At 44.5% G+C, this 17,775-nt stretch overlaps 5 protein-coding genes across 5 annotated transcripts; 4 read left to right on the forward strand and 1 right to left on the reverse strand.

Annotated features, from left to right (window-relative positions):
- Positions 1 to 225: 225 nt before the first annotated feature.
- Positions 226 to 1,257, reverse strand: LOC113238564. The gene has a single exon (XM_026475389.1). It carries the CDS (start codon positions 1,255 to 1,257, stop codon positions 226 to 228), a length of 1,032 nt encoding a protein of 343 aa, XP_026331174.1.
- An 89-nt stretch (positions 1,258 to 1,346) lies between these two features.
- LOC113238565 (vacuolar protein sorting-associated protein 13D-like) lies at positions 1,347 to 5,119 on the forward strand. The gene is made up of 3 exons (XM_026475390.1): positions 1,347 to 1,403; positions 1,878 to 2,084; positions 4,632 to 5,119. The coding sequence occupies exons 1-3, from the start codon at positions 1,347 to 1,349 to the stop codon at positions 4,827 to 4,829; spliced, it is 462 nt and encodes a 153-aa protein (XP_026331175.1). The 3' UTR covers positions 4,830 to 5,119.
- Positions 5,120 to 5,248: 129 nt separating this feature from the next.
- On the forward strand, positions 5,249 to 9,123 carry LOC113238566 (vacuolar protein sorting-associated protein 13D-like). The gene is made up of 6 exons (XM_026475391.1): positions 5,249 to 5,356; positions 5,453 to 5,657; positions 7,386 to 7,726; positions 7,808 to 7,969; positions 8,521 to 8,645; positions 8,744 to 9,123. The coding sequence occupies exons 1-6, from the start codon at positions 5,249 to 5,251 to the stop codon at positions 8,907 to 8,909; spliced, it is 1,107 nt and encodes a 368-aa protein (XP_026331176.1). The 3' UTR covers positions 8,910 to 9,123.
- Positions 9,124 to 9,258: 135 nt separating this feature from the next.
- Positions 9,259 to 11,609, forward strand: LOC113238567 (vacuolar protein sorting-associated protein 13D-like). The gene is made up of 6 exons (XM_026475392.1): positions 9,259 to 9,267; positions 10,163 to 10,366; positions 10,452 to 10,622; positions 10,701 to 10,803; positions 11,553 to 11,571; positions 11,603 to 11,609. The coding sequence occupies exons 1-6, from the start codon at positions 9,259 to 9,261 to the stop codon at positions 11,607 to 11,609; spliced, it is 513 nt and encodes a 170-aa protein (XP_026331177.1).
- Positions 11,610 to 13,007: 1,398 nt separating this feature from the next.
- LOC113238568 lies at positions 13,008 to 13,958 on the forward strand. The gene has a single exon (XM_026475393.1). The coding sequence runs from the start codon at positions 13,008 to 13,010 to the stop codon at positions 13,956 to 13,958; it is 951 nt and encodes a 316-aa protein (XP_026331178.1).
- The last annotated feature ends 3,817 nt before the right edge of the window (positions 13,959 to 17,775 follow it).

Consider the following 17,775-nt stretch of genomic DNA (forward strand, 5'->3'; position numbering starts at 1 on the left):
TATAGTTATTATTTAAAACTTCAGCATCCAAGACACTGTCGTTCAGCCAGGACTCAGTAATAATTACAATATCATAATCATTAGACTGTTAAGAAAAACATTAGAGAGCTTACCCCTAATGCTCGTGGTATTTTGATAATAAATGCTTATATTAGGCATTTTATACAATAAAATATAGGAATCTTGGAAAAAACAAAATCAAATACGAATAGTATATACTATCAATTATTCTAAATTCTTTAGGACTTCCATATTCTTAACCCAGACGGCTGGTGATTTGTCATCTTTTCTAAGCAAAATTCTTCCATTACGGACCCAAAGGAAACTGTAATTTTTATCTTTCTTGAATTGGCGAGCCTTAGCCTGAAGTTCACGATTCTTAGGTGACAAGTGTTCGGCAACGTAGATGCGTTGTTTGCCACCGCAGATACCCAGTGTAGCGGAGTTAAGTTTATCATCTTCCAAAGATTTAGCTTTGTTATACTTAAGGCAGGCAGCCAGCAATTCATCGCGTTTCCTGGGAGAGCACAGCTTCACAACCACCGATCGTGGTCTCGAAGAGGATGGATTAGCTTTGGCGACTCTAGAACAGGACATAATTTCTTTATCGTCAAGAGAACAGCACACCACTGACGCCAGCTGTTTCACTGACGTCACTAAATTTTCATTAGAGAATTCGGGCAAACATTGAATCTCTAAATTGTTTGCGCGAGCATGCTGATCCATTTGGTCGATTCGATGGTGTAGGTCATTTAAATCCTTTTGGAGTTTAATATTATTTGTACGTAGATCATGAGCCTCTTTACGTAGGCTTTTAAGTTCTTTAATAGTGTCATCATGAATCTCGCTCATAAGTTCCACGGATGCTTTAAGCTCGAGAAGCGATTCCATGTCCTTCCGCAGATTATCCAAATCCGAACGTATGGTGCGTAGCACAGTAGTCTCAAACAAATCTGTGATTTTAGACAACATGGAAGATTCCATGCGACTCAGTCTGTTTTCTAAAGCTGCTGTTTGAGTACTGGAAAGTCCAATCAATGCGCTATCAAGCTCTTTTGAGGGCTCAGGAGTCTTAACGCCCTCCACGGTAGAAACACAGTCCTCGCATTTCCAAGCCTTTTTTGCTCTAGCTGAAAGCTTTTTGTAATCATCCTTTTCCATGCCGGTACAAGTGCAGTGGTAAGATTTAGAGCAATCATGGCAATTAAGCTTCTCAGTAACGCTTATCAACAACGAACACTCAGCGCATTTACTCATTATAAATAGTAAATATAATTTTTTATACAGCTAAATAAGTAGGTAGAATCGGCGGCCCAACAATAACAGCCGTCCGCCGTCCAGTAAAGATGGTAGGTAGCAGTGCAGTCGATGCGATCGGTTATGTTCGCGGTCGCGACCAAAAGGTCATAAGCGCCGTGAAATCGACGTCGCTTACGCGTTATGTTAAGACACTCCGACATTACCGTAAAAAACGTAGATAAGTAGCACTTTCACTATTTATTTAAGCAAAATATTGACTATAACACTATATGATTCAAATTGGCAAAAATTTTATGAAAAAATACTAGTAAAATAACGTATTTAAAGATAAACACTGAGATAAGTAAAGTAACACGTCCGCTTCTAACGATCGTTATTGTGTCTTTTTTCAACATGGTTTTTCGATTCTCGAGCGTTTTCAGGTTCCAGGCTTTGGCACGTGTCTCGCGCGTCCCCTGTCGTTTCGCTCACCGCCGTCCGCAACTTGTGTGTAATCAAAATGTACACAAATTCTCATTCTATTCGCATTCAAAAGTGTTTGGACGCTTTTAATTATCTGGCCATTTTATATATTTCGTATTTTATTGTAACTGAGCAGTGTTTGTCATATCGAGCAGGTGAAACGCGATAAGCGCGACAGCAAATGCGGCATCACACCGCCGTGCTCCCCCGTGGCGCCCTCCGCGGCCGCGGGCCTCGGCGGGTCGGCGGAGGGCGAGGCTGGCGAGACCGACGGCTCGCTGTCCGGTGACGACAACCTCGTATGGGTGTCCGTGCACATGCGCGACCCCGCGCATCCGCTCTTCGAAGAAAAATTTCGTCGGGTGGGTTATTGTGGCTTTAGCGCCTGTGATTTCCTTATCTGAAATAAGCTTTCAGACAAGGAAATTACGGCGTCCAGTCGTACACTAATAATAATATTTATTTATTTTCACTCACAAAACCAGATTATGAGCTAGTTAAATTTATGTGACATAATACAATTATGTGATATCAAACTACTTAAAGGAGTGACTGGCGCCCGTGATGGGTTTGCAAAGACTGTGTTACGAGTCGCCAAACTCTCACCCCTCGAACAAGAAAATCTGTTTTTTCTGCTGTGATTAGTTCAATAAAAAAAAAATTATATATAAGTTCAAAATTACAAGTTCTTAAATTAATTTTATATATATGAGTGGGAGATGAATGTGTAAGATGTATGAGTAAGGTGTAGGTGTAAGTGATGTGTGATAATGATATGAAAGTGTAATGATTGTGTAAACTAGTGTGTAAGTGGTAAGTATAATATATACTACAATACACGCGCAGTTTACGAGAGAGTGTAATAAGTTCCCCTGTGGAATTATTTATTTTATTTTTATTTTTATTTATTTATTTATTTCAGGCAACTAGGACCCATAGATACATACTTTACAGACTAACATACATATAATATAACAATAATATAATAAAACAATAACAGAAATATGAAATAAATATCTTACGGACTAATCATAAATACAATATAACATGATAATATACATATAACACCATTTATTTAATAACACGTATGTAGTTCGACGTGTGACGCAACGTGGGTGTCCGGTAGCCGTCCTCGGAAACGCCGGTACATGACACCCTTCGGCCAAAAGTCTTCTCTTATGAAGGTCGACAGGTGTTGAGTTGGTACTCGCACCACAAATGAATTAAAATTCACATTGTGGCGCGACTCCAACCGCTCGACCCTCAGGTTTGCGTTGGCCTTCACTCGCATGTACTCCACAATATCCGTAGACTTGGTGGAGTAATGAAGACGCGACAAGTATAACAACGTCGTCGGTACCGCTGGACGCAATAAATGATTCGGGCCAATCAGGGCGGTGCCACTAAGGTTTCGGCTGGTGTTCTTCTTTTTCTTTTCCACCTTCCGAAAGCCGTCCTCGTCGCACTGATCAACTCGTCTCGGTGGTACTGACGACGCAGCTCCATATACGAGTTTGTTTTTCAGTTTTCCCTTCATTGGTTGCCTGGGTTGTGGTTGTGGAGTACTAGGTCGGGCAGCGGCAACAGCTGCATAATCACGTGGAGGGGTCGTCTCCGGCGGGGCGGGGTGCGGGGAAACGCGCGCGGCAACAGCGCCAGAGGTCGGTGACACATGCATGTGAGCCGACTCAGAACTCCTGAAAGAAGCATTTTGCGCCCCGCGACAAGTGTTCACGTTGCAGGCCTCAGGTGACCTACTTACCGAAGCCGCACTACTAAGTAAAACAACTTGGGCACGCAACTCACTGATGGTGTTGTCTGAGGCCTCCAATTTACACTGAACTTCAGCAAGGCTTGCTTTTAGGGACGTGATGTCCTTCAGCAGCCTGGTGACGTCGACGTGGTCGAACGTGACAGGGGGCAGCTTATGCAGCTCCTTCGCCACGAATGCAGGCACGTCGTCTGGGTCGGTCTCCTTTAACAACGTAATGATGTCCTGGAGACTCTTCGCTCCTCCATCTCTCCGACGAGACGGCATCTGCTCGGCTTTGCCAAACGTCCGGAAAAGCAGCGCCTTGCCACTGCAAATCTATTCTTCTTTGAAATTTGACTTGCAGATCTGCACGATGCTGACTTCGTCCATGGTATCTATGGCGTGTTGTATAAACGCCAACAGTTCGTTGGCTATGAGTTGCTGAGAACCCATTGTCAATTACGTGCAGCGGCTATCGCCGCGCGAGTCGCGAATTATTATAATTCTTATTGTGCAGTGGAGCACGTCCGAATCCGAGCGTGCACCGCACCGCACTGTTATAAGATTGATTGATTATAAGATTGTGTTTGTAACTATAGGGAGACCCTTTGCAAGAATTTTTCGGGAGGGGGAAATATATTATAACAAATATATAAATAAAATAAAATATATTTATAACTTATTATAAAGGTAATTTCCCAGGAAACAGAAATGTCTGTGAGACAAACTAGTGTGGAATGGGGTGTAAGGGCCTACAGTTCCTTTTTTCGTCTTGTAGCCAAGATTTAAGGATCATAGGGAAGTTGGAAGTGTTAATAACTTATAGAGCTCATCGGTCGGAAACAAGAAAGGTAGAAAAGAAGAAACTTTGAGAACAGCCCATTGGGTACGCTCGAGTTTAGTCATATGAGTTTTAGGTGCACCGCCCATGAGGAGTTGCGCACCGCAAAATGGATTCGCAAAAAGCAAAATAAACTGACCTAAGCACTATGTGGTCGGAAACATGTCGAAGCGATTTAAATATGTGTATTAATTTTCGAGTCCTAAAAGTCAGCGCTTCAATGTGATTCTGAAAACTTGGGAACCGTTAATTAGAATTTCTAGATATTTAATGCATTGTTTGCAGCGTGCACTAGTTTTCGTTTTGTATTGGTAGGTGTCGAAGCTGACGAAAGTGGATTTCAACTGCCTGAACCTGGTCGTGAACGTCGACAGCTGGGTGGCGGTACTCGACTTCTTCGGCTTCGCGGGTGACGACGCTCCCGTCGACGAGTCCGCCTCGCGGCCACAGCGAGTCGGTGCGGACGGTCACTTTTCTGCAGAGTCGGTATCCAACGGAGCCACCGTCACGTAGCCCTCGGCGTGCCGTTCCAGACTCGCAGAGCGCGGCGGCGGAGCAGGGAATAACGCAGACGGAGACCTCGATCCGGTCGCTGTCGGTGGTGGTGGTGACGTCCCGCGGCGAGGCGTGCCGCGCGCTCGTGTCGCGCGTGCTGGTGGTGGGCCAGGCGGACGAGGCGCTGCACTCCAGGACCATCACGGGCCGGCTTGGCGGGCTGCTTCTCACGGACCTCACCCCCCACTCGCCGCTGTGGAGGGACCGCTTCAGGACGCACGGCGACCAGGCGCTCACTTTCGAGTACCACAGGTTTGCGAGACGGACCCACTTTCTTGTTCAAAAAATGGTCCTAGTGTTAAAGGAAGACCGTCTGCGTCAGATTGAGCGGCGCGGACGCGGCCGCCGCGGGGCACGAGACGCGGATGAGCGTCGAGATGGGCCCCGTGACGTACGTGCACACCAAGCGCTTCGTGCAGGAGCTGCAGGCCTTCGCGCGCGACTTCAGCCTGCTGCGCCGCGTCATCCTGCAAGCTCGGCTCAAGGTGACCGTGGGAACTGATAACGTTAGCGTGTTAACTCGTTTTCGGGGAGTGTCCGGCGAGAGTACGGTAAAATCACGCGACGGCACGTGCCGGCAGGTGTCGGTGGGCGTCGGCTTGGGCGCAGCGCGGGCCACCAAAATGGTGGTGCGGGTGCGCTGCGCGACGCCGGTGATCGTGCTGCCCGTGTCGGGGCGCAGCCGCGGCGCGCTGGTCGCCGAGCTGGCGCACCTGCACATCGACAACTGTTTCAAGCTGGCCGGCGAGCCGGGCACCGCCAGCACCGTGACGGACCCCGCGAGCGGTGAGTGCCGTCCATAGAACAATATGTACACTATCGAGTTTTTAGGTTTTCGCGATTGTTACACATAGGAAATGAAACTGTTTTTCCGGATTTAAATCGCGTATACTTGTTTTTTCAAACAAACCGACGTTTCGGGCCCTTTACAGGTCCCATGGTCACGCTTGGTTGAGGTGGTACAGTCTTCAACCAGTTATGTCTAATATTGATGCAAACCACCTTATTTTTTTCACTACAGTTACAATAGTTATTAATTAAATACCTTATTTTTAATTTTACAGAGAAAACATTCCAATTTACGCTACATTAAGGTTTACAAATTATTTTATTGAATGAATTTTTATTAAGTTCAATTTATTATTAATAAATAATAGAAATTAGAATAAACTAAAACATATTAATGAGTACTGCAGTCTTATGTCTGTTTGGGATTTTTCATTAGAGAAAATACTGGATCCCAAACTGGTGGTACGGAGAAACCATCTTCCCTGTTGAAATTAGGGTGTTTTTTAATTTCAATGGCCGCTCGCAGCATCTTGGGCAGATAACGGACTTCTTTTGCAAGGACCTGGGGTTTGTCAAACTTCATTGAATGTGTAGGTTTATCCATGACATAATCGCAGACTGCAGACTTGTTTACGCAACGGTGTTTGACATCAGCTAGTTCTTTGACGCGGGTACAAATACTTCGCTTCGTTTGTCCAATATAAGAGAGACCGCTCTCACAGTCAAGCTTGTAAACTCCTGCATCCTATAAAGGGATGTTACATTTCACGGGTCTCAGGAACTGAGAAATCTTCCTCAGCGGTTTGAAATAGGTCTTGATAGATGCACGCCTGAGGACTCTTTCGATCTTATTTTTATCTTATCTCGACTATTGTAACTATAGTCAAAAATAGGGTGGTTTGCATCAATATTAGACATAACTGGTTGAAGACTGTACCACCTCAGTCAACCGTCACCAAGGGACCTGTAAAGGGCCCGAAACGTCGGTTTGTTTGAAAAAACAAATATACGCGATTTAAATCCGGAAAAATAGTTTCATTTCCTATTATGTACACTAGACATACTTAGAGAACGTGCCACGTGTGCCAACAGTACGGGGAGTTCCGCACACTTGAGCTCATTCTTATCAGAATTATCTTGCGCAAAACCTCGAAAATCGTAGAGCAATGCTTTATTTTGCTACTTTGAGCCATACATTTTTTGTTACAAGAAACAAAAATAAGCCTTATACCGCTTCAATATGATCACTTCTTTTTTGGAGAACTAAGTAAACATCTCGAATTCGTCGTCGACTATTGACCTCTAGATGGTAGCATACTGATTGAAATCGCAATATAAAATGAAAATGTCGTAACTTGTAATAAACTTTCAACGATCTGCCGAATCCGTAAAGTTTGAATTATATTAACAATCCAGACTTTGTTACGACAATAGCAATCGATGCGACCAATCATTACCAAGATTCCAGCCAGTCTCTTGCAAACATAATGTGGAATAGATTTTATTATGTGCTTCTAATTTTGTACATTTATAACCGTTGTGTTTGCGGAGAAAGTAAACTACGTAAAAAAAAGTAAATTACGTATTATTATTATACATATCTGAGTTTTGGCGACTGCGGTTCCGATAGTGATCGAGCCTTAACACACTTCCATTGTTCGTCTCCCTGTGCGGTGCGCCCGAGCGCGTAGTCCGCGTATGACTTGGCAAGTGGGTGCTGCGCAGGCGCGCGCGAGACGCTGGACGTGCGCCGCGTGGAGCTGGCGGGGCTGGCGCTGTGGGGCGCGCGAGGCGGCGCGGGCGGCGGGCTGCGCGTGCGCCGCCTGGGCGCGCCGCTGCTGGCCGCGCCCGCGCACCTGCAGCTGCAGATCGAGCACAACCTCAGCGACTCGCACAACGTGCCCGACTTCACGCTGCAGGGCACGCTGGCCACGCTGCAGTGCGCGCTGGACCCCTCGCAGTACCGGCTGGTGCGCGGCGTGCTGGCGCACAACCTGGGCGAGAGTGTCGACGACCTGCTGCCGCCGCCCGCCGCCGAGCGGCCCGCGGCGCGCGACTGCGACCAGGTCGGCACGGCCGCGGCGACGTCCGCACCGGCTCTTCGGCTTTGTCTAAATGCGCCTTTCAATTGTACGCGCGCGTTGAAGGTCTGGACGACGTCGTCGCTGAAGCTGGACCTGCACGACGTGACGGTGAAGCTGGAACCGGAGCACGGGGTCTCCTCCCTCGCGTGCATCAACTTCATCAAGTCGCGGCTGCTCGTGGAGACCTACTCCGACCTCAGTCAGGACATCGACCTGGTCTCGCAGGTGACCGCTTCGACGACCTCCAGTGTCGCCTATAGTTTTTGGTTAACTTTTGAACATTTTGCTGAGTTTAAATCTCAATCTAATACGATGTTTACACTGAGTTGATTGCGGCTCTCGACAGATTACTACGCTTCGCCGAAGAAGTCGACTTGCTTTTTACATCGTGTCGTCTGCCGGCCAACAATATAAATATAAGACAAGTTGGAAAAGTTCAACAAACTGATCGAGTGGGTAGGTATTCCCCGACCCCCGGCACACGTGCGCGCTGTGGGCACGGCCGCCGACACCTCGAAATTTGTTTGGTTGGCGTTTGCAGAAGGCGACCGAACCGCCCGACAGTGATGACATAGTACACTCGGTCGATTTTGGCAGTGAACTACGGTAGTCAAACGATCGATTTTGGCAGTGAACTACGGTAGTCAAACGATCGATTTTGGCAGTGAACTACGGTAGTCAAACGATTCAGTATTAACACTGAGTTCTGCGGGCAAACGAAGGTGACTTTGTCCTAATATAAATGCACCATTATTTACATAGTACTATGTACGCAGGAAATTCTGGTAAGCGACACGCGGTATGCGCAAGAGCCTGCGAACCGGCGCGGCAACGTGTTCAGCCACATCGTGCAGCCCATGCCCGACCACCGCCATAGCGTGCAGGCCGAGGTGCACGCACGGTCCGTATTTACTGGCAACATTCTAATAACGGAAGAACGGTCTTCCAGATTCCGTAACTCGAAAAAAACAACGCTGCAATTTTTTTATTTATGTACAGAAAACGCCACGAGTCGTCAGCGTACACTATCCTTGTAAACAACATGAGATTGATGGCAATCCTGGACTGGTGGGAAGCGGCGAACCAGTTCATCATGCAACCACCGCCGCCGCTCGCCGACGCGGACCAGCCATCTCTGTGTGTTACCCGTTTCTTGCCACTTTGATGATAAATATCCACTTGACTTTATACATATAAAGTGTAACTTCGTAACAGGGACTTGTGTGCACGCAAAATACCTGACCCTCCAAATCGATTTTGTCGATCTTTTGGTTCTGAGCACATACAGGTGTAGAAGAGTGTTAAACAAACCTAATCTTTAACTTGTGAACCGTAAAATTGATTTTCGGATGACTTCCTGGTTTGCTCTTTAACGTATAATTGTTAATTTACTTAAATACAGAATACAAATTTCGACCTGTAATAAAGTAAGGTCGCCATGGTCTAGCGAATTGCTTTGCAAGTTTAGTCGGTGCATGATTTGAGTTACATAAAAAATAAAATATTATTTAGCTATGGCTATTGTAACATGAATATTTTCTTACCACTGGATAGGGGTAAGGAGTATCTAAACGTGATTTACCACCGGCGAGACGAGAAAGATTGAAAGCTCGTCGGCCTATTTCCACCAAATCATTAATTAGCTCGCGCGAACCATCACGATCTCGAGCGAGCTCGTGCTGCAGTTGTGGGTAGTGACGATTCAGTGCTGTTCAGTTCACCTAGCGGTAATCAACGACTGAAGTGAAATATGGTTAATGGAGGAAGAATCAGACGAAGCCATCTTTTTATTAAATCTCAAATCGTACTTATCCTACAATCTCGCGATTGATAATAAAAGCCACCGCGAGCTCGCGTGAGTGTTTCCGTGGTAAAGTATAATACTCTATGTGGGCAGCATATGGTTTAATATTACATCAAGAAATATTTCAATTCTCGCCTCAACCATCGTCAATCCTGACCATTTCCTTAGAAGATAGCCCTAGAGTATTGAATTTTGCCATTCCTCGCCTTGTCTCGCCTCGCCGCCGCCGGTGGAAAAGCACCTTTAGAATGTTAGATTCTCGGATGTGAACCACCACTCACAAACATTAGGTGAATGAAATGAAACTTCGTGGGTAATTCAATAAATAATTTATTTTATTCTTCTCAATTATTATAATTAGTAAACAATTAAATCTACTTACAGCCTGTATCAGCAACTATATACAGTATTTTTTTAAAGTGACATATCACACAATTGTATAATTATCACTTACTGTCGGACAGGTTCAAATAATATAATACAGAAAGGAAGTGGTGATGATCAGGCAATCTTGGGTCATAGCAAGTACCTAGTGTGAACCGTCAGAAATGAGACACACATGTTAGCAGAGTTTCCATAGTTTCGATTAGGTTCGAGAATTGACGGAGTCGTAGATTCACTTCTGTTGTCATTATGGGAATCTCAGCGAGGAAGCGAAGGGACCGCTGGGGCCGAGCAGCCCGCTGCCGCTGCGGGGCGTGGCGGCGCCCGCGCTGGCCGCCGACGCGCACACGGAGCTCAAGCTCAACATCACGGACTCGCAGCTCGTGTTCGTCGAGGACGCCTCCGTGTGGGACACTAACGCCGTCATACTCAAGGTACCACGTGTCATACGCAAATTGTACGGGTTGTAAACATCTGGAGGATCTCCGACATGTAACAGCACCACTGCTAAATTCGCAGAGCACGACGGTGATAACATATCGGCCGGCAGTCGTGGCGCAGCCGGTGTCGTGCGAACTCAACGAGCTGGAGCTGTTCTCGTGCGTGTTGGGCCTGGAAGAGGAGACGGCGCTGTCTATCCTTGAGCCGGCCGCGCTGCACGTCAAGCTACTCGCCGATCACGTTTTGCACGTGAGTCTCGCATTAAAATAACGCTTTGAGCTCGGTCTGCCGTATTGGTGTAGGCTTCTGAAAATGGCATTCTTTCAGGTGTCAATGGGTACACTGAATCTGCGTCTATCTTACCACGACATGAGGATGTTCGCTGCAATGCTGCAGTCGCTGCCGGTTCAAGCGAGAGCCGCGCTATCAGGTATAATAATAATAATAATAATAACGCACACACTTAACATAGCCCCGCACTAGGGAAACCCTGTGTCGCGGGTGCCATGGACACACACATAGACAACCACAACTCTCACTAACCTTTCTCGGCTTCAATCAACAAAAATGTTTAAATTTTGTCCACTTTGCGGATATACCAAGGATCAACTCCATCTGATCCACTGACCTTCTCAGAACGCTATCAACCTTAGCTGTACGGGTCGAAACTTGGAAGAGTTCTCCCGGTTTGCTATGGGCTCTCTTCCGAATGCACTTTTCTTATCTACACGGCATGGCGCAGTAAGAAAATCAGCTTCCCGCCTATCGTTCGGAAAACCACAACATCGCCTTAACAACTCAACTCGCCAGGGCGGCTGCGTGGGCCTTGATATACGCGTGTGCTTGGCTGTCCGGACATAAAGCTCGTACGAAGTTGTGCATAGCCTTATAGTTCACGCTCCCACCGTAGCCTTCGGTCAATTTGATGCCATTGATGAAGTGCCCTGAAGTGAGAGGTCCTCAATTTGGGCCTTATTCATCGCGATTTTTTCGACAGAATCACCAAGATCTCCAGTAGCTTGCCCTAGACTACTACTACTTACTACTACCATTACCCCGCCCGGACTGACTCCGGACTCCGCTTCGGATGTTATACATGCACTTTGCCGTTTTAGGCGTCTCTGCCTATGGATTTTGAGCATCCAGTGTCTTAACAAGGCCGAGCGACGGGCTTTGCAGGAAAGAGCGAGAGAGAAGAGCTCGCGAAGGACGCGCCGGCGAACAGCGAGCACATGAGAGCGGGCGCCGGCGCCGGCGCGGCGCGGCTGCTGCGGCCGCGGTGGGCCCCCGCGCCCCCTCCGCCGCCCGCGCCGTCGCCCGTGTGGCCGCTGCGCGCGCTGCACGTCAGCGCCGAGTGCCTCACGCTCTGCGTCATCGACGACTGCCTCGACTCCGACGTGCCGCTGCTCGAGGTCTCCTTGAGCGAGCTCCTGCTCGAGCAGGTAACGCTGTTCACTTTACTGACTCATACTGCATTTTTTCCAAGGTAGATAGATAAACACTTCATTCACTAGTATAACACAAATATAGATTGAATGCAACAGGAATAATAAACATTTTTTGTCACAGCAGTGAAATGGCGCTGACTCAGCGTATTATGCCTACGTTCATGTATGCAAAAGTATGCAAAACTAGAAGTTATGTGTGATGAAAGATATAATAAACGACTATGAGGGAAATTGCTAGTAAGTCAGAGTAAAATGACGTTTGCAGAATTGCCACTTTTAATAAAATTTTAAATAGTCGCGTAGTTGTTGTCGACCGTTTATCGATAGATTGAAATGAGATAAATCTTTGGAGAAAACCGTAAGTTTTAAATGTTTGTCCGGACGTTCTAATCGGCTTTTTTCTTCTGTTTTGACAGTTGGTCCACATCAATTCTTCAAACACAAAGACACGAACTTATTTTTTCAACATTCGATAGACATCTGTTTTTGCTGTTTAGTTTTTTACATTTTATGAATCTTAATTATATTCAAATGATATAAGTTCACCATTCATTACGTAACCGTAACCAATACATTCAGTTTATCAATATGATTGTCGATAGTCGATGGAAAGTTTATCGACTGCAATCACTAGCTGCACGTAAGCGGGTAACCCTTTTGCGGATTAAACTGTTATTTTACTTCGCCTTGATAAAACTATAGTATAGTCAAGTAATAGAATTTTTCTCGGCTGCTGTCTTACATCCCAGGACGTACAATATTTTTGAACAGGATCTACGTAAAGTGGAGGAAGCTTTCGAGGACCCCTTACTGGTATCGACGCCGGCGGGTCCCCCGAGCACGGTGACGCCGCGGAAGGCCGGCGCAGGCGGTGGCCGTCTCGCCGGCGTGCTCAGTGTAGATTACTACAACCGGACATTGTCGGGGTGGGAGCCCGTCATCGAGCCTTGGAGGTATGTTACGACTTGCCCGAACGAACTCGTCCACATTACCATTTAAACTAATTATTTCCACACACAGTAACTACATATATAACTTCATTCTCGCTCAACCTATCGTTGCGTACGGTCGAATCGCATTCACTGTTCACGCGAACCGGTTACAAACTTACGTTTAGACTCAAATACAAACTAATTTGGACTTTATGTGGAAGTATTAAGAGTGAAGAGGACGGTTTTTGGACATTATGTTTTGCAATAAATGTGATGATGAGGTTACCGACGGCGTGGTTTGCAGCTCCTGTGATGGTAATCTTCATTATGACTGCTCAGGAATATCCGAGGTTAGCTACCGCAAAATGGGCCCAGAAAAGAAGGCCACCTGGAAGTGCTGGCAATGTCGGAACCAGGGGAAAGTTGCCGACAATGGTATTCTAAAAGTGCTAAACGAAATTAAACTGCTAAGGTCCGAGTTTTCACCAATGAAAAGTGATATACATAAATTGACCTGTGGGGTCGATAACCTCAATACAAAGTTCGAGGAGATGGAATCCCGTTTCTGTGGTTTGGAAGACCGCGTCACTGTCATCGAAAAAAATTCGTCTATAACCTCAAAATTACAAAAAGATCTCGCCGCTGCGAATATGGTAATCACCACTCTTCAGTGCGATAAGGAAAAATCTGAGCAGTTTTCTAGGCTAAACAACCTGGAGATTTCTGGAGTACCCGTAACAAGCGGGGAGAACGTTCACTCCATACTTGACTTGCTCTGTGTGAAGGTGGGTGTTGGTTTAGATGAAAGGGATGTGGATCGTGTTCATCGGGTGCGTCGGTTCGAGGCGGCGGCGGCGGTTGGTAATCTTACCGGCCGGCAACAACAACAACAACCAGCCCGCCATCCTGCTATAATCGTGCGGTTCACAAGGCGTGTCTGCAAAGATCGGGTACTTGCGGCAACGCGTGCGCGCCGTGGCCTCACGTCAGCTGATCTCGGCCTGCCTGGGCCCTCGTCCAACATATACGTGGGTGACCACCTTACGCCGGCGAGTAAACTATTACTTCGGCGTGCCCGCGAGCTGAAGGCGGAGCTCGGATATGAATATCTCTGGGTTAGAGATGGAAAAATATTGATGCGTAAAAGTGATAAATCGAGAGTGATCCTTATCATAAAAAATGAGGACTTCGAAAAACTAAAGTGACTGTATATATTTAATTTCTTATTAATACTAACCTATAGATGTAATAAGCTTACACAAACATGCGCTCATGTTCTGTTTCTGTTTTTGTTTCTTTGCCTACTTTTATTTGAAAGTTTAACACCTACGTATTTGCAACGTTATAAATTGTTTAGTTTTAATTGCTTTTTCTCGCCATCCGTCTGTATCTATCCGCATACTTTGTTCCTGTTGTTGTCGATGCCAACCAATAAAATTACTTATAATTTATTCTTAAATTATTTTACGTACTACCTGCGACAGACCGTTCATTTATTCACATACGATGTGTTACATATTAGTTAAAAATGCTTGCTAAGTTGCGTGGATATTATCAGAACGTTCGGGGTCTTCGTACTAAAAGTCACGGTTTCTTATCTAATGTAGTTATAAATAATTATGATTTTCTTTGCATCTCAGAAAGCTGGTTAACGTCAGACTTCTACGACCACGAATATTTTGATAGTAGGTATACGGTATTTCGTTGCGATCGATCGGCTGCAGCCAGCGGGTGCGTAGCCGGCGGAGGTGTGCTAATCGCAGTGCGCGCGAGTTGTCAGCCCGTGCGCCGTGATTGGCCATGTCCGCCCGCTGCGAGTACCGAGTGCATATGGGTCTCTCTGCCGCTTCACGATCACGACTCGATGACGATGGCGGGAGCGCGCCGCCCCTCGGCCGCGCGCCACCGCCAGAGACACCTGAACGTTGCGTGTTTTTACTCTCCGAGCGGCCCCGATCATCGCGACGACCTAAGCGCATTCTTTGATATTGCTAGTCAATTGATTAATGATCGACCGTGTGATTTATTTCTATTTTTAGGTGATTACAATATACCTCACGCCGAGTGGACGGTATCCGATGCGAACAAAATTGAACAGATTTACAGTAGTAATTATGAGTCTCAATTATTGAGCCAATTTATGGCATTATCTAACCTTACACAATTAAATTCATGTCGTAATAGTAGTCATCGAATATTAGACCTTGTTTTAAGTAATGTTGACTGTTGTGTCACTCGTTGCCATGCTCCGCTTACGGTTGAAGATAATTATCACCCATCTCTTAAGATTGATTTGATTTCAGACTATAGCCCTCCCCGAAAATCAAAAACAAAATTAGTTTATAGCTACCGTTCTGCAGATTTTGACTCGATTAACTGTGAGCTTCAGAAATTTGACTGGTTGGTATTATTTAGTGGCTTAACAGTTGAAGAATGTGTCTGTAAATTTTATTCTGTGCTGAAATCACTTATGATTAAATTTGTTCCTCTTAGGCAGCTCCCTTTATCAGGTACTTTGCCTGTATGGTTTAGTAGATCCATTAAAAAAATATTAAATGAAAAGAAAAAATACCATAAACTCTGGAAACTGTACGGTAATCCTCTCGACTACAACACATTTAGTTTACTCAGAAAACGCGCCGTGAAATTGGAAGCCGAGTGTTATAGAAATTACATTCAATATTCTGAGGAAAGTATTAAGGAACACCCAAAGTATTTCTGGACATACATAAAATCATTATATTCAAACAATCGTCTTCCGCAGACAATGACATATAAAGGTGTTACTCTCGGTAATGGGCAAGATGTCTGTGATCGTTTTAATGACCATTTCCATTCTGTTTTTGAGCAATCTAGCTCCAATCCCACCCTTCAGTTGAACACAAATAATGATAGCTTTTTTAATTTACATAGTATAAATATTACTAAAGATGCCGTTTTAAAAATTTTGAAATCTATTGATACGACTAAAGGTGCCGGCCCTGACGAGATCCATCCTATTCTTATTCGCAATTGCGCGACAGCTCTTTCTGTGCCCTTAACATTAATCTTCAAACAGTCTCTTAATGAAGGCATATTCCCTGATGTTTGGAAGCAAGCGTGGATCACTCCTGTTCCAAAAGGTAGTGTCAGTGGTGACATTGAAAAATATCGTCCTATCTCAAAGCTTTGCCAGTTTGGTAAAATATTGGAAAAAATGGTCACAACTCAAATATTTGCAGCAGTCCATCGCTTTATTGCTCCCGAACAACACGGTTTTTATAAAGGGCGTAGTGTTGATACTAATTTATTAAACTTTTTGGAATTTATTTTGAATGCATTAGACGACGACTGCCAGGTGGACGCGGTGTATACCGATTTCGCTAAAGCTTTTGACAAAATTTGTCATAATACGTTACTTGCGAAGCTCTGGCGACTCGGTATACACGGCGACCTCTTGCGTTGGATTACGTCATACATTAAAAATAGGCGACAGGCAGTTGCACATGGTGGTTTTGTTTCTGTTTATAAGTGTATCACCTCCGGAATTCCTCAAGGTTCACATCTCGGGCCACTGCTATTTACTCTTTATATCAACGACATCACTAGCATCACTACATTCTCTAATTTACTAATGTATGCAGATGACACTAAGATTTTTAAGGTTATTCGTAACAGCAGTGATTGCGATAAACTGCAAAGTGATATTGTGAACTTCGAGGAATTCTGTAATGTTAATAATTTATTCTTAAATTCTGACAAATGCAATGTTATTACTTTTACTCGTAAATTGAACCCAATAAAATATGATTACATTCTCTGTGGTAAACCTCTTTCTCGACTTGCACAGATTCGTGACTTGGGCGTTATTATGGACTCAAAGCTCACGTTCACACCACATATAGATAATATGCTTAAAAAATCCTTTAAGCAGCTCGGACTCATATTACGTATGGGTAAACCGTTCAAAAGTCCTTTCACATATAAACTTTTGTACAATAGCTTTGTTCGTAGTCGAATTGAGTTCGCTTGTACTGTTTGGCATCCATTCTACAACATCCATGTCGATAAAATTGAAAGGGTGCAAAAGAAATTTGTTAGGGCTCTAGATATTAGGACTGGTCATGATTATATTGATTATGAGCATTCTGCTACCAGGCACAAAATTGAATTGCTTAGGAGTCGTCGTGACTATATAGATATTATTAGTTTATATAAGATATTAAATAACAAATTTGATTCAACATCTCTGTTAAATCGTATATACATTAGAGTACCCCGTAAAATTGAAAGATCTTGTCGCAGGAATACACTTTTCTCAATTAAGAAATCGCGAAAACGTTTTGTTGGTAATAGTTTTATCAGACGTTCATGTCGAACATATAACAACAGGTTCATGGATGTGGATATTTTTTGTAATTCGTTGGCGAAATTTAAAACTAAGATTAAAGCCTTATTGTAATTATGTTCAATGATTTTAATTTACTTCATTTTTCTAGTTTTTGTAATTTCAGTCCATTTTTAGTTATGTTAGTTAGAGCAGATTTTGTTTGATTTGTACCTATTTTGAATTAAGGAAACTGTAAGTCTACACTACATGTTCACAATGTAAAATATTTTTGTATATCGACTGTTTGTTTCTTAACATAAATAAATAAATAAATAAATATAAAATAGATCACAATGAACATATATAATTAACATCTACAATAAACGAGGTATTGTGGGAGAGATTGTAGCACCATTTGTCCACACTCACTGATGGTCTATAAGTACAAGTTGCTTCAGAATTGTGTAAAAAATGAAAAGTTGACACACCGTTAAAACCTTAATTATCCCTTATAACTTGAGTACAACAAAAAAATTCCATTACCTACGTCCTGTTTAGGCGGTGGAATTTGCGATGGGCCAGGCACATTCTGAGACTCACTGGAGCTAGAGGCAGTTACTTCTGAAACGTGAGAAATTACACACTATAATTTTATGCAAGTCTCAATTCAATTCAATTCAATTCAATATTCTTTATTGCACAATAAACAAGCA

This window comes from Hyposmocoma kahamanoa, unplaced genomic scaffold (genome assembly GCF_003589595.1).
Source record: "Hyposmocoma kahamanoa isolate Upper Pololo Valley unplaced genomic scaffold, ASM358959v1 96880, whole genome shotgun sequence".
In the NCBI taxonomy this organism is placed as follows: domain Eukaryota; kingdom Metazoa; phylum Arthropoda; class Insecta; order Lepidoptera; family Cosmopterigidae; genus Hyposmocoma; species Hyposmocoma kahamanoa.